The 11,854-nt window shown below is 52.1% G+C and overlaps 2 protein-coding genes across 3 annotated transcripts in view; both read left to right on the forward strand.

Annotated features, from left to right (window-relative positions):
• The window catches only part of LOC140903696 (cytokine receptor common subunit beta-like), a 36,577-nt gene extending 28,308 nt beyond the window's left edge, over nucleotides 1-8,269 (forward strand). For both annotated transcript variants that reach the window (XM_073325405.1, XM_073325395.1), the window contains 4 exons: nucleotides 2,439-2,529; nucleotides 2,811-2,880; nucleotides 4,360-4,463; nucleotides 5,914-8,269. In XM_073325405.1, coding sequence (XP_073181506.1) covers nucleotides 2,439-2,529; nucleotides 2,811-2,880; nucleotides 4,360-4,463; nucleotides 5,914-7,171 — 1,523 coding nt within the window. In that variant the 3' untranslated portion in view covers nucleotides 7,172-8,269. The remainder of the gene's footprint in view (nucleotides 1-2,438; nucleotides 2,530-2,810; nucleotides 2,881-4,359; nucleotides 4,464-5,913) is intronic.
• A 144-nt stretch (nucleotides 8,270-8,413) lies between these two features.
• Nucleotides 8,414-11,854, forward strand: part of MPST (mercaptopyruvate sulfurtransferase) — a 34,137-nt gene continuing 30,696 nt past the window's right edge. Inside the window, exon 1 of the mRNA XM_073325434.1 lies at nucleotides 8,414-8,871. Coding sequence (XP_073181535.1) covers nucleotides 8,552-8,871 — 320 coding nt within the window. The 5' untranslated portion in view covers nucleotides 8,414-8,551. The remainder of the gene's footprint in view (nucleotides 8,872-11,854) is intronic.

The raw sequence follows: 11,854 nt of genomic DNA on the forward strand, positions 1-11,854 counted from the left end.
AGCATGTTTTAGTGACAACCATACTACACAATTCTCATAACTTCATATGCATTAATGATACACATCTATGGCTAGAGAAATGACTTTCAGCAGATCATAACCTTTCCCTGATACATTACAAGGCATGCTTTATACGTAAGATCACAATTATACAAAAATGAGGAATATGGGGGTTACAGCACGCTTCCCCAATGTATAGAATTTCACAGGAGGGTCACATGACTGTAATCTTCCCCTACACATAGTATCTCTGCACTGCAGCCTTTGAGGTGTCCAGGTTACTACCTTTAAGAGGAACCAGGCAGACTGGATCCCACTGGACGTGGTCAGGCTGAAAATGGGGCTGGAGGCCAGTGTGAGAAGTTCATGGATCTAAGTGGAGGTCTGGAGAAGGGAAGGAATGATCCATGCTAGAAGGTAGAAAGGGATTAATCAGTGGAGCTGGTTGAACTGTTCATTCTGAACAACATTTTCATGTTTGTGAAATAATGAAAAGATGGGCTCTTTGCAACTGATTTTAAGCAAATCCATCAGAGCCTACATGGGTTTCTCTGGTCATTCAGAGAAGCATTGCTTCATGGGAGTGTTGTTCAGTATTTGGAATTCAGTCTGTGTGATTGGTCACTAGGTCTCATGATGGAATTCCTGGTCTCTGATTGGCTTCCTGAACCTGTACAAACAGGAGAGGTGACTGAATAAGCCTTAATTGTGAATTTCTAGACTCTCAAATGTTTGTGTTTCCTGTACATTTACACTTAACTGCAAGTCTTTTTTTGTTGCTATCTGCAGTGTTCTTGTAAGGATCTTCACCCTGAAGTTACTGATCTGTTCTTGGAGGGTTGGTCTACACTAAAGCTGTAAGTCGACCTCAGTTACGTTACTTCAGTTACATAAATTATGTAAATTAAGTAACTGAAGTTGATGAAACTTAGGTCAACTTACAGCAGTGTCTACACCATAGAATTATAGGACTGGAAGGGACCTCGAGAGGTCATCTCTTCCAGTCCCCTGCACTCATGGCAGGACTAAGTATTATCTAGGCCATTCCTGATAGGTGTTTGTCTAACCTGCTCTTAAAAATCTCCAGTGATAGAGATTCCACAATCTCCCTAGGCAATTTATTCCAGTGCTTAACCTGTGCTTCCTAACCTGACAGTTAGAAAGTTTTTCCTTATGTCCAACTTAAACTGCCCTTCCTGCAATTTAAGCCCATTGCTTCTCGTCCTATCCTCAGAAGTTAAGAAGAACAATTCTTATCCTGCCTCCTTGTAACAACCTTTTATGTACTTGAAAACTGTTTTCATGTCCCCTCTCAGTCTTCTCTTTTGCAGACTAAACACACCCAATTTTTTCAATATTCCATCATAGGTCATGTTTTCTAGACCATTCATAATTTTTGTTGCTCTTCTCTGGACTTTCTCCAATTTGTCCACACCTTTCCTGAAATGTGGCACCTAGAACTGGACACAATACTCCAGTTGAGGTCTGATCAGCGCGGAGTAGAGCAGAAGAATTACTTCTTGTGTCTTGCTTACAACACTCCTGCTTATACATCCCAGAATGACGTTTGCTTTTTTTCGCAACAATGTTACACTGTTTACTCATATTTAGCTTGTGGTCCACTATGACCCTCAGATCCCCATGCTGTGTTGATGGGAGACGCTCTCTGGCCAATTTACCTTCTGCCTCCCAGGGAGGCGGAGTACAGATGTTGACGGGAGAGTGCTTTCCCATCGACTTAGTGTATCTTCACCAGACCCACTAAATTGACACTGCTGCACTGATCGCAACAAGGCCGATTTAGCCATAAGTACAGATAAGCCCTCAGTCTGAACTTCACTTTAACAAAGTTATTTGCTTTGGGAATTTCTTTAGTTTTTTTTAAATAGTCCTAACATGGGACTGGGGAGAACAGGGGCTTGAGGACTATATCCCATTTGGGGTTGACCTAATGAGATCTGTAGAGGAGAACCCCATTTCCACAGTACCTCCTGGGAGACCCTGTCCCTTGGAGTTATGCAGGAGAGGGAATTCTTTCTTGGAAACGTATGAGGTCTGTGAGCATATGAAGACTCACACAAATACAAGCTCGTCCCCAGGTGTTTGCACAAACAAACTGGTTGTCCAGATGTTCATGAAAAACCCAAAGAAGGGGCTCAGACCAAATCAAGAGTTGGATTTAGCAAATGTGTTGACCAATTCATTCTCCTGGTACTTTGCCCAGCTCTCCTGATTAGGTCACATCTAGTCTATCCCAAGTGGGTGAGTATTCCATGGTCTAACACACCTGTCAGTTAGGACTCGTGACTTGACAGGCAACCTACATTTTCCTGACCTCAATATCATCCCAAAAGAGCATCCAGAATGTAAGTTTCGATACAGAATGAAGCCATTTTCTGTTGCTGTCTATATCTCTCTCTCTCATTTATCTGCCTCAGCCGGGTCACCACTGATTCTCCCACTGCTGATCCCAGTCTTCACCATCGTGCTGATAGCATTTGGCTGGTGTGGTTATAGATGCCTACTCAGGTAAGTCTGCACTGGGAGTTGGAGATTCACCAGACACACCAATAGAGTGAGTGCAGGGAGGTGCTGCGTGAGCACATCCCTATCGTGGATCTAGGGCTTAGTTGAGCTGGAGATATGCCTGGGGTGCAGCGCAGAGCTCTCTCCATGTCAGACAGCAGCTTGAGTGTAGGGCCATGGAGTTTCAGGACCTCTGGGTTGACAAGGGGGCCCAGGGTAAGGCTGTGTATCTGCTGTAGCCTCCTCCCAAGAGAAGTGACCCTGCAAACTCTGTCTTGTTACAGCAAGAAGAAAAAATGGGAGGAAAAGATTCCAAATCCCGGCAGGAGTCAGCTGCTCCAGAGCTACCTCCAGGTAAGAGAGAACTGAGCTTTCCCCTACTACCCTTTGGCCTACTCCAGCTGTAAGAGTATCCCGGCCCTCTGGTCTGACGACTTGACAGAGTCCTGCCGCTTCTGGCCAGCCGAGTTCTTGACCAAGTCCAACAGAACTGTAAACAAAACCAAACCCTCAGCCTGGCTGGGCTCAGCTGGCCACCTCGGCCTCACAGGACCTGGGCTTTCAACAGCCCCGCTGTCCAGGGGCTGGCACGCTCCTCCCCTCTCTCAGGGGCTCAGGCAAGCTACTGCTCTTCAGGGCCCATGTCTCCAGTCAGGCTTCCCACTCACCCCTGGAGTAGCCTGTCTGCTCTGCCTTCGCCCTCTCAGCCTTCTCTCAGGTTACTTCCCACCTCTTCTCCCCTGGGTCTCCTTCCTCCCATGAGTCTCACTCAGCTCTTTATGGCCACAAGCCCTTCTCTTCCCCACCTGGGCTTTACTTCTGATTAGTCCTGGCCCATCCTCCAGGTTCAAGCAGGCAGGTTAATTGCCCTCTCAAGCCTCTATCCTTTCACAGCACATGTGGGGACACATTGTCTGAGGACCCTGCCCATTGGTGCATAGGAGAAGCCCAGGAGATAGCAGGATTTTTGCCACTGTGTTTTACCTTACACTTGTGAGCGCCAATACATGACTGCAATTACTCAGTTTTGAACAGGGCAGTACACACCTCTTGCAGGTGCCCCCTTCCTGGTTGGGTGTGAGCCTGCTTTCTTTTCAGTTCTTACAATGGGGTGGCACCTGCCTCTCATGAGCACACCCCCCCCCTCCGGCTGAGTCACACACACTGTCCCCCCTTCTGGGGTGTACAGTCTCTAGGTCTTGCTCATGGCTCTGGTACGGGGCTCTAGCACCAAGGCTTCCTCCAGAGGTACTGCCTTCTTTAACAGCCCCAAAGGAGCCCATCTCGGGACCCTCGGTTAGTGTCTTTTTGGCAGCTCTCCCTGGGCTTAGTCTTCAACCAGACCAGCAGGGCCCATCATGGTACCCTTGCCTGGTCTGGCTAGGTCCTGGGCTCAGCCTGCCTGCACTGAGCTGGCCATGGTCTTGCTACTCTTCCAGCCAGCCATGCACCCATTCTTCAAGCTCCAGGCAGCAACTGACTGCTGTGTCCCTGCGGCTTCCTTTTATATGGCCCTTCTGCCCCCTGACTGGTCACTCCAGCAGCCTCTCTGATTAGCTGCTCCCCTGCAGCCTCTCTAGACTGCCTGGAGGACTTCTCCTCTGCTCTTTTCTGGGGTGTGGTGAGGCAGGGCGACAAGGCCTCCAGCAGGAGGCCTCCAGACCTATTCCCCCCATCAAACCACCAGTCCCCAGGAGCAATGTTGCCCCCAAGAGGGGTTAAAGTGCTACCACACACTGTGGCATCTCCACTATGGGGCTTCTGGCTCCCCTCTGCCCTCAGGGAATCACCCTCTGTCTGCCAGGAATGCTATCTGCCCTTGTCTCTTTTCAGAAAGTAGCACTTGGGATTCCGCTGCCGAGCAGCCAGCTGGACTTTGGCAAGCAGAGCCCTTCCGAGAAGATGGACCTGGCCAGCTGCATCCAAGTGCTGGATGGGTGAGTGGTCAGTGCACTGCTCAGTGGTGATACTCTCTGAGACGTTGCTTGGTGATGGTGGCATCTCAGTTCCTCTGGGTGGCTGATCCCATCAGGGACGGATGGCAAATGTAACTGGTGTGAATGATAAACCTTGGCACATCCTCCACATGACCATCTGGAAATGTCAATGGATGGACTTGCAGCCCCTGCTCTCCCTGGCTCCCTGGAAACACCAGTCCCAAACCCTGAGCCCTTCCTCCCTGATCTCTCCTTCTGGTAATGGGCTTGCCTTTGATTTCCCAATCTGGAAATGGAGGTGGATAAGCACCCCCAGCATACAGATGCATACACGCCCCCTGCCCTACACATCCTATTTTCCTGCCTCCTGGAAGTGAGGCCCTCACCACTCTTGGGGCTGATTCTGGCTCTGGCAGCATACAAGAGCCAGCTGGGGCTGCAATAGGACAGAGGATAATTCCTCCAATGCAGTAGTGTGGGGCAAATGTAAGAAACCCAAGACTGCCCTCCGCACAGCTCCTGATGTAGGGAGGTTGTGCTGAGGCAGGGTACCCATCATGCTCTATGCTGTGAGGGATTCTGGGTTAAGAAGAGTAGCCTGAGGAAGGCCATATTCAGTTAGAATAGCCTGAGTCCCAACTTGGAGACACTTATAGCTGTACCCCTTTTCCCAGGGCTTAGAGCGCTCTCCCCTTCCAGGTTGGGGACAGAGGCTCTTCACCCTCCTTGAGCCACCCCGGCCACCCCAGCCCTGGGCTGCCAGCACCAACCCTGAGCTCCAGGCCACTGGAAGGAGCTGAGCCCCTGCTGGCTTAAGGGGAGAGGGGGAGTGAGGGCATGGCCTAGGGGTGGATCACTGGCAAGGCCACGGCCTCGGTCAGGGGAGGCTTAGTCTCCCCTGGCCTTTGATACCCACTGCCCATGGGTGGGTGCCCAGCCATCACTAGTCACTTTTGGAAAGCGCAGGCCATTATTTGTATTTATTTGAACCCCCATCACTCCTTGTTTGCTCCCTCCCTTTTTCTGTCTTCTACCTCAGTGGCTGTAAGTTCCTTGCGGCAGGGACCATGTCTTTTTATAAACTTCGCCCAGTGCCAGGCAAAGGTCTGGTGCTATATATAATGTAGGTGGTGGTGATCATGGTCTCTGAAGGGTGATGTGCTGCTTGGGCCCCTTAGACTCAAGAAACACAGAAACTGCCAGACTGGGTCCAGCCAATGGTCCATCTAGTCCAGTATCTTGCCAGGAATAGATGCCGGTGCCAGCTGCTTCAGAGGAAAGCACAAGAAATTCTGCCATAGGCAGTTATGCGATAATCTGCCCCCAGGGAAAGATTCCTTCTAACCCGCAGAAGACCTTTCTCCCAGGAGGCCCTCAGCTCCACTCCCTGTCCATATGTGATGTTCTCTGCAGGGTGCCATCTCTGATTCCTCTTGTTTCCCCCTTGCAGACAGATGAAGGTTAGTTCAGCAGAGCTCCCTGCAGTCGTGACCGAGAGGATGATGTGCTTCCTTGGTGCACTGGACCCAAAGAACCCATATCAGACTCTTGAAGTGACAACTCCAGCTCCACATCCTGCAGCCCCGGCTAGCTGCCATTCGAGTCAGAGCACCAGTCAGTCCTTGTCACCAGCCATGCTCCCCTGGAGGAGCAGTGCTAAGGTCACTGCTTCTCAGGCACCCATGTCCTGCTTTGACTTTAATGGTCCATACTTGCACTTCCCCCATGGGTGCTCCCTGCCTGACATTCATCAGGACCAGGAAGCTGCCCCACTGGGAACCAAGGGGAGGCCAGTGTCCCTGGAGTACGTGTCCCTACCCCAGGGGGCCTCTTCCCAGATCCTGCTGGTGGAGGAGGAGAGAGGAGAAGCTCAGCTCCACCCCGTCTCGCTTCCTGCTGAGAAAGAGATGAAGCAGCCACTTGCTGGAGGGCAAGAAGGGCCACAAGGCCAGCCAGCAGGTGGGGAAGTGGCACAAGGGGACACCAAAGGTCAAAGGTCACCGATTGCTGCCGTCTTAAACAATTCCGGTCAGAAATTGCCACTGGGATACGTCACCACGGAAGGTCTGTCACTGATGCCAGCAAGAGACTCTGCCCATCTGTCCCCTGCACAGGCCCCACTGGAGGGGATGCCCACTGCTTCTGGCATGTTGTCATCCAACCCACAACTGCCCCATGCCACAGAGGGCACCCCTAGCCCCGAGTTGGGCCCTGAAAAACCTGGTGTCGCAGTCCCAGTTCCATCTCCAGCATCAGCCGCTCTCTCTGGATTTGGGAGCTATGTTATGTTCCCCAAGGCTCTCTGTGGCACTCCAGAACCCGTCGTTTTTTCCCCACCCATCCTATTGGAGGGGGTTGATTTTGCTAAAGCAGAGCCTGGGCAAGAGGATAATGTGGTCATGTTCAACCCCGATGGCACCGGACCAGTTTTTCTACGCCAGGTGGGGGAATACTGCTTCTTTCCTGGCCTCAAACCTGGTGAGAAGCCCCCCATGGGTGAGAAAGGCCCCCTGGCTGATCAGACATCAGAAGCCAGACAGGCATTTGGAAAGCCGCCCTGTGATGGAGGATCTGTCAATAGCAAGCGAGAGCCTGCTCTTCACATGCAGGCCATTCAGCTCTTCAAAACCCTGAAGTGTGACGATTACTTTGTGTTGCCTCCGTGGGCAGGACAGGAACCAGCTGTCAGGGCCAAGGAACTGTACTAGTGCTACAAGAGGACTGGTGAGGGCAAGAGAACAGGTGAATGGATTCGAGTCCCCCACTCGAAGCCTGTTGCCTCTTCTTGTCATCACTGTTTCCCCTCCCGAACCCAGGCAGGAAAAGCAAAGGGCAGTCCTTCTTCCCAGCCCTCCTTCCAAAGTGAGTGGCAGATGTCAATCAGCACCACATCCTCCTCAGCTGTATCAGCGTACTTGGCTAGAGAAACCAGGAAATCTCTCCCCTTTGGAGAGCTCTGCTCGTTACACACAGCTCTAATCCCCCTGCCATTATCATGTTAGCTTTGCCACGCTTCTGCTGCAATGTAATATTGAGTTCAATGCAAACTTCACAGCATGAACGATCAAATGTCATGTCACGGATAAGATTCTGGTGCAAGCACCTGGAATGAAATGCCTCACATTCTGAAAACAGATCTAGTTTATTTAGAGAGATAATACGCATCCAGAAGAATTAGTGTTGGAAGGATGTAGATAGCAAACCTGTCAAGGAGGGATTGGAATTGCTAAGGATGGGACAAGGAGTCAAGGGGTGAAACAGCAATGGGGAAACTTGGCTGCAGCTGGAGAAACCTTTCCTATCTGTGACTCTATCCTGCAGAATGATGTCTCTAGGGAGGTAGTGGAAGCCCCATCACCAGGACACGTAAAACCAGACTGGACAAAGCCAGGGAGGACATATATTATTGCAGGGAAAACTAGGGTTGGGGCAGGGGAAAGGTTATGCGAGTGGACAAACTATGGTTTAATGGATCTCTTCTATCTCTAATTGCTCAAATACTATGACATGCTGGATTCCCAGTACACTGGCTGTTTGTAGGAGATGATAGCAACTAGCTAGCTGCTTTGGTGAGTAACAGTGCCGGGGAAAGAGAACTCAGTTCTTTCCTGCTCCTTTCTGCAAGGGAACAACATTGACTCAGAGCTGCCACCCAGTGATCAGACCTAGCAAAATCATCTCTCAATCCATGGGTCAGCTCTGTTACTGATTGAGTTAGATGTGTCACCTACCACGTAGGATGTCTGAGTCTGACTTTGGTATATTTGTGTGACATGGCTGATGAGGGGAGTGTAGTGGGGTGGCTGCCCCACTCCAAATTAAAATGGATTAAGAGCAGCTGAGGGAGGCTGGCGAGATAGTTGGCCCCAGGTGTGGATGGCTTAATCGGGCCACAGCTGGCACTGATATGAGGGCTGGAGGCCAGGAGCTGTAGAAGTCTCACCCTAGCCCTGGAGTGGGAAGGGTTAGCTGCCTGGGAGCAAGGAACCTGAGCTGGAGCAGTATTGGGGAAGGCTGCAGGCCTTGCTGAAGGCCTACAAAGGTACTGGGGCTACAGAGGTGCAGCCTGGGAATAGGTAGAGGCTAGGATGACCAGATGTCCCAATTTTATCAGGACAGTCCTGGTTTTAGGAGACTTGTCCTGCATCCCGACCTTACATTGGTCGGGACGCCCTTTGTCCCTATATCGGGACCATCCGGGCCGCAGCTGCGGCACTGCCGCTTACCGCTTCCTGGGGCAGTTCCTGGTGCCCACATGCCAGCAGGAGCATCGTGCACTGCAGGGGCGGGGCTTGCAGGCACTGGGAGGGGGCAGAGAGCCCTCCGTGCCCCCCCCCCCCCAACCTGTGACCTTAGGAGCCAGAGGGACCTGCCTGCCGGATGCTTCCCGGGATGGGAGCCGCCCCAGGTAAGCACCGCTGGGACTCCCCACTTTGCCCCCAGGCAGGTCCCTCTGGCTCTTAGGGTGGGGGGGCTCTGCGTGCTGCTGGTGCCTGCAAGCCCCGCTCTGCAGCAGCTCCCATTGGTGCTTTTCCTGGCCAATGGGAGCCACAGAGCTTGCGCTTGTGGCGGGCGCAGCACGTGGAGAGTCTGGAGTCTCCCCTTGCCGCTCTTGCCCTAGGAGTCAGAGACCTCCCAGCAGGGCTGCTAAGTGTGGCCAGGGAAGGCAGGGTGTGATGGTGAGTATCTGGGAGGCGTGTGGAAGGCACTGGGCAGTGGGGGAGGTTTGTGTGTTTTGGGGTGCTAGACAGTGGGGTCCTGTTGGGGGGTGCTGGGAAGTGGGGGAGATCTGTGTGTGTGTCAGGGCAGTGGGGGTCTGTATGGGGCATTGTGTAGTTGTGGTGGTGGGGCTGTGGGGAAGGGCCCTGGGAGGGAGGGGAAATCTGTGTGTATTGGGAAACTAGCGAGTGGGGGAGGGTTCTGTGTGGGGAGCGGGGCAGCTGTAGTGGGGCTGTGGGCAGGGAGGTGCTGGGCAGGGTGTGTGTGTGCACAGCACTGTGCATTTGTGGTGGAAGGATTGTGGGGGGCTCTGGGCATAGTGGATCCAGGGGGTTCTGGGCAGGGGAGCTGTGTGGTGCAGCATGGGCGCATCCCCAACAGGAAGGGGAACGCTGGTAGCACCACAGGGCCAGGCGGACCAGTGTGCCTCCGGCTCCGGTCGGGGTGTGCACCTGTGTCTGTCCCTTCCCACCCCCCCTCGCCCAATGTGTCCTGGTATTTCACTCTTGCGATCTGGTCACCCTAGTAGAGGCAGCTGGTCCTAACCCCTTGCCAACGAGGAGTGTCCATTACACACTGCAGTTTGCCCCAGTGAGCGGGGGCTAGATGATGACTGGCAGTACCCACTGAAGCCAGGTGGGCTTAGAGAGTTGGGGGTTCCCCTGAGGAGGGGAGACCCAGAGAGTGGGGGTACTACTGGGGCAGAATCCTGAGGTAAAGGGAACTGGGATCTGGGAGGGACATGGGGCCAGCGGCAGGTGGGACACCGGCCTGCAGAGGGTGCTCTGTATGCTGGAAAAGAGCTAACTCCCAGATGACCAGCAGGAGGCGCTGCTATGGTGAGTCTCAATCCACTACAGGGAGGAAAGGGCAGTTCGGGAGTGTGTTTCTGTTTTCCCCGCTCTGTTAATTGGATGCTGCCAGGCCTGCATTGTTCAGTGTAATTCTTCTTTTGGATAATTAAAATTCTGATAAACTCATTTGTTTTTAAACTTTAAGATATGTGAATAGTGAATTCATTGCTTTTGAAAGCAAGGGGCCGGCAGGACTGCCTCAGGCTGACCAGAGCAGAGATAGGTGCCAGCCAAGCGTTCCCAGCCCAACTCATTCCTGACTTGTTGCACACCTTGTTAATCCAGCCCTGAGCCTTTCGTGAATAGAGAAGGCCACGTGTGCCAGTCTGTGCTGTGGTGTTGTTATGTGTCTCTGTAGGCATTAGAATGAGACCATAAAAACCCCATGTATTAACTCTGCCCCTGCACCCAGATGCCTGGATGTGTATCAACTCGCTGCGCCCAGCTGCCCTGTTTTCTGTATCCCAAATAATCTCTGTAGGCCTGTGGGAGCCCTGTTGGCCTAGGCACTGTACACATGTATAGGGTGACACAGTCCCAGCTCTAAAGTGCTAACAATGTAATTTAAGGCAAGGCTCTACAAGCGTGAGACTAACTAGAGGCAGGAGGGACCGATAAGGCCAATACAGGTAGTAATATAAGCAAGCAGTTACATACGCCAGTGGTGTACAAAACTAATCATTTGGACCCTTTCCTTATTTATATGAATGAATAATTATCAGCAATTCTCACTGTCTCACTATCCGGCTCTCAGGCGTGGGCAACTTCCTGTAGGCTGCACAGGAGAAATTGGTTTATTATCCAAATCTCATGGTCTTGAGCAAACAGAAATGCATTGCTTCTATTTGCATAAAGCACAGGGCAGCGTCCTCGGCTGGCAGCAGACTCCGTTCTGATCAGGGCAGATGCTTGTCTGAGTTTCTGTTTTTGCCACGCTTGCTCACGTCGTGTGGCGCTGTACCCAATGTGCTATTCTAAAACTCACAAGTGGCGGGATCAGGTGCTGAGGTTTTACAGTCAGAGTGCTGAAGCAGCAGCATGGGCTCCACCACTAATTTGCTGGGTGCCTTGAGGGCGGCACTTAATTGGCACATGTAACCTCCTTCTGCATCAGCCCCAGCATACAGTGTGCAGAGTGGTGGTGTCCTAGGGTGCTTTGCTACTTGGCTGAGACCTGTGCCACTCCATGCTGAAGCAAAAGAAAGCCCAGTAGGAGATCTCTGTGACCTGCGTCTTGGTCCCCCCCTTTTTAGTCAGTGAGCAATTATTTCTCCGCCACACCATGTTCCTTGGAACGTCAGAACCCGTAATGGTTAATTATTGAGGGTGGGAGATAATCCTCCCATAGTTACTACTAGTTACATTTTAACTTCTTCTATTTGCAAACCTCTGGCATTCCTCTGCAGTCAGCATGCTCTGACCTAATCCCACTGACAGAGCATGGAGAAACAGCCCTAATTTGTGCCCAGAATCAGTTCATATCTGCAGGCAAAATAATCAGCAGTTCCAAGCTTGGAGGTGCGGCTGGGCCCAGGGGTGCTGGAACAATTTGCTTAGTGGGGGGTGCTCAGAGCCACTGAACCAAACTGTAAACCCTATAGCTGACGGAAACCACTTCAAGCCCAGGGGTATGGCAGCACCCCTAGTTCCAGCACCTATGGCTGGGGCAGCTGGGGAAAGAGAGGGCCCCTCTGCCCTTGCAAACTTTGTGGCAAGTAGGTGTTCTGTGGGGGGTCACCAGGAAGGAACAAGTACTAGAAGCCCCTGGGTTCTCTTAGGAGCTGTGTCAGACAGGACCGTCATGAGCAGATCCTAAAC

This window comes from Lepidochelys kempii, chromosome 1, assembly GCF_965140265.1.
Source record: "Lepidochelys kempii isolate rLepKem1 chromosome 1, rLepKem1.hap2, whole genome shotgun sequence".
NCBI classification, from domain to species: Eukaryota; Metazoa; Chordata; order Testudines; family Cheloniidae; genus Lepidochelys; species Lepidochelys kempii.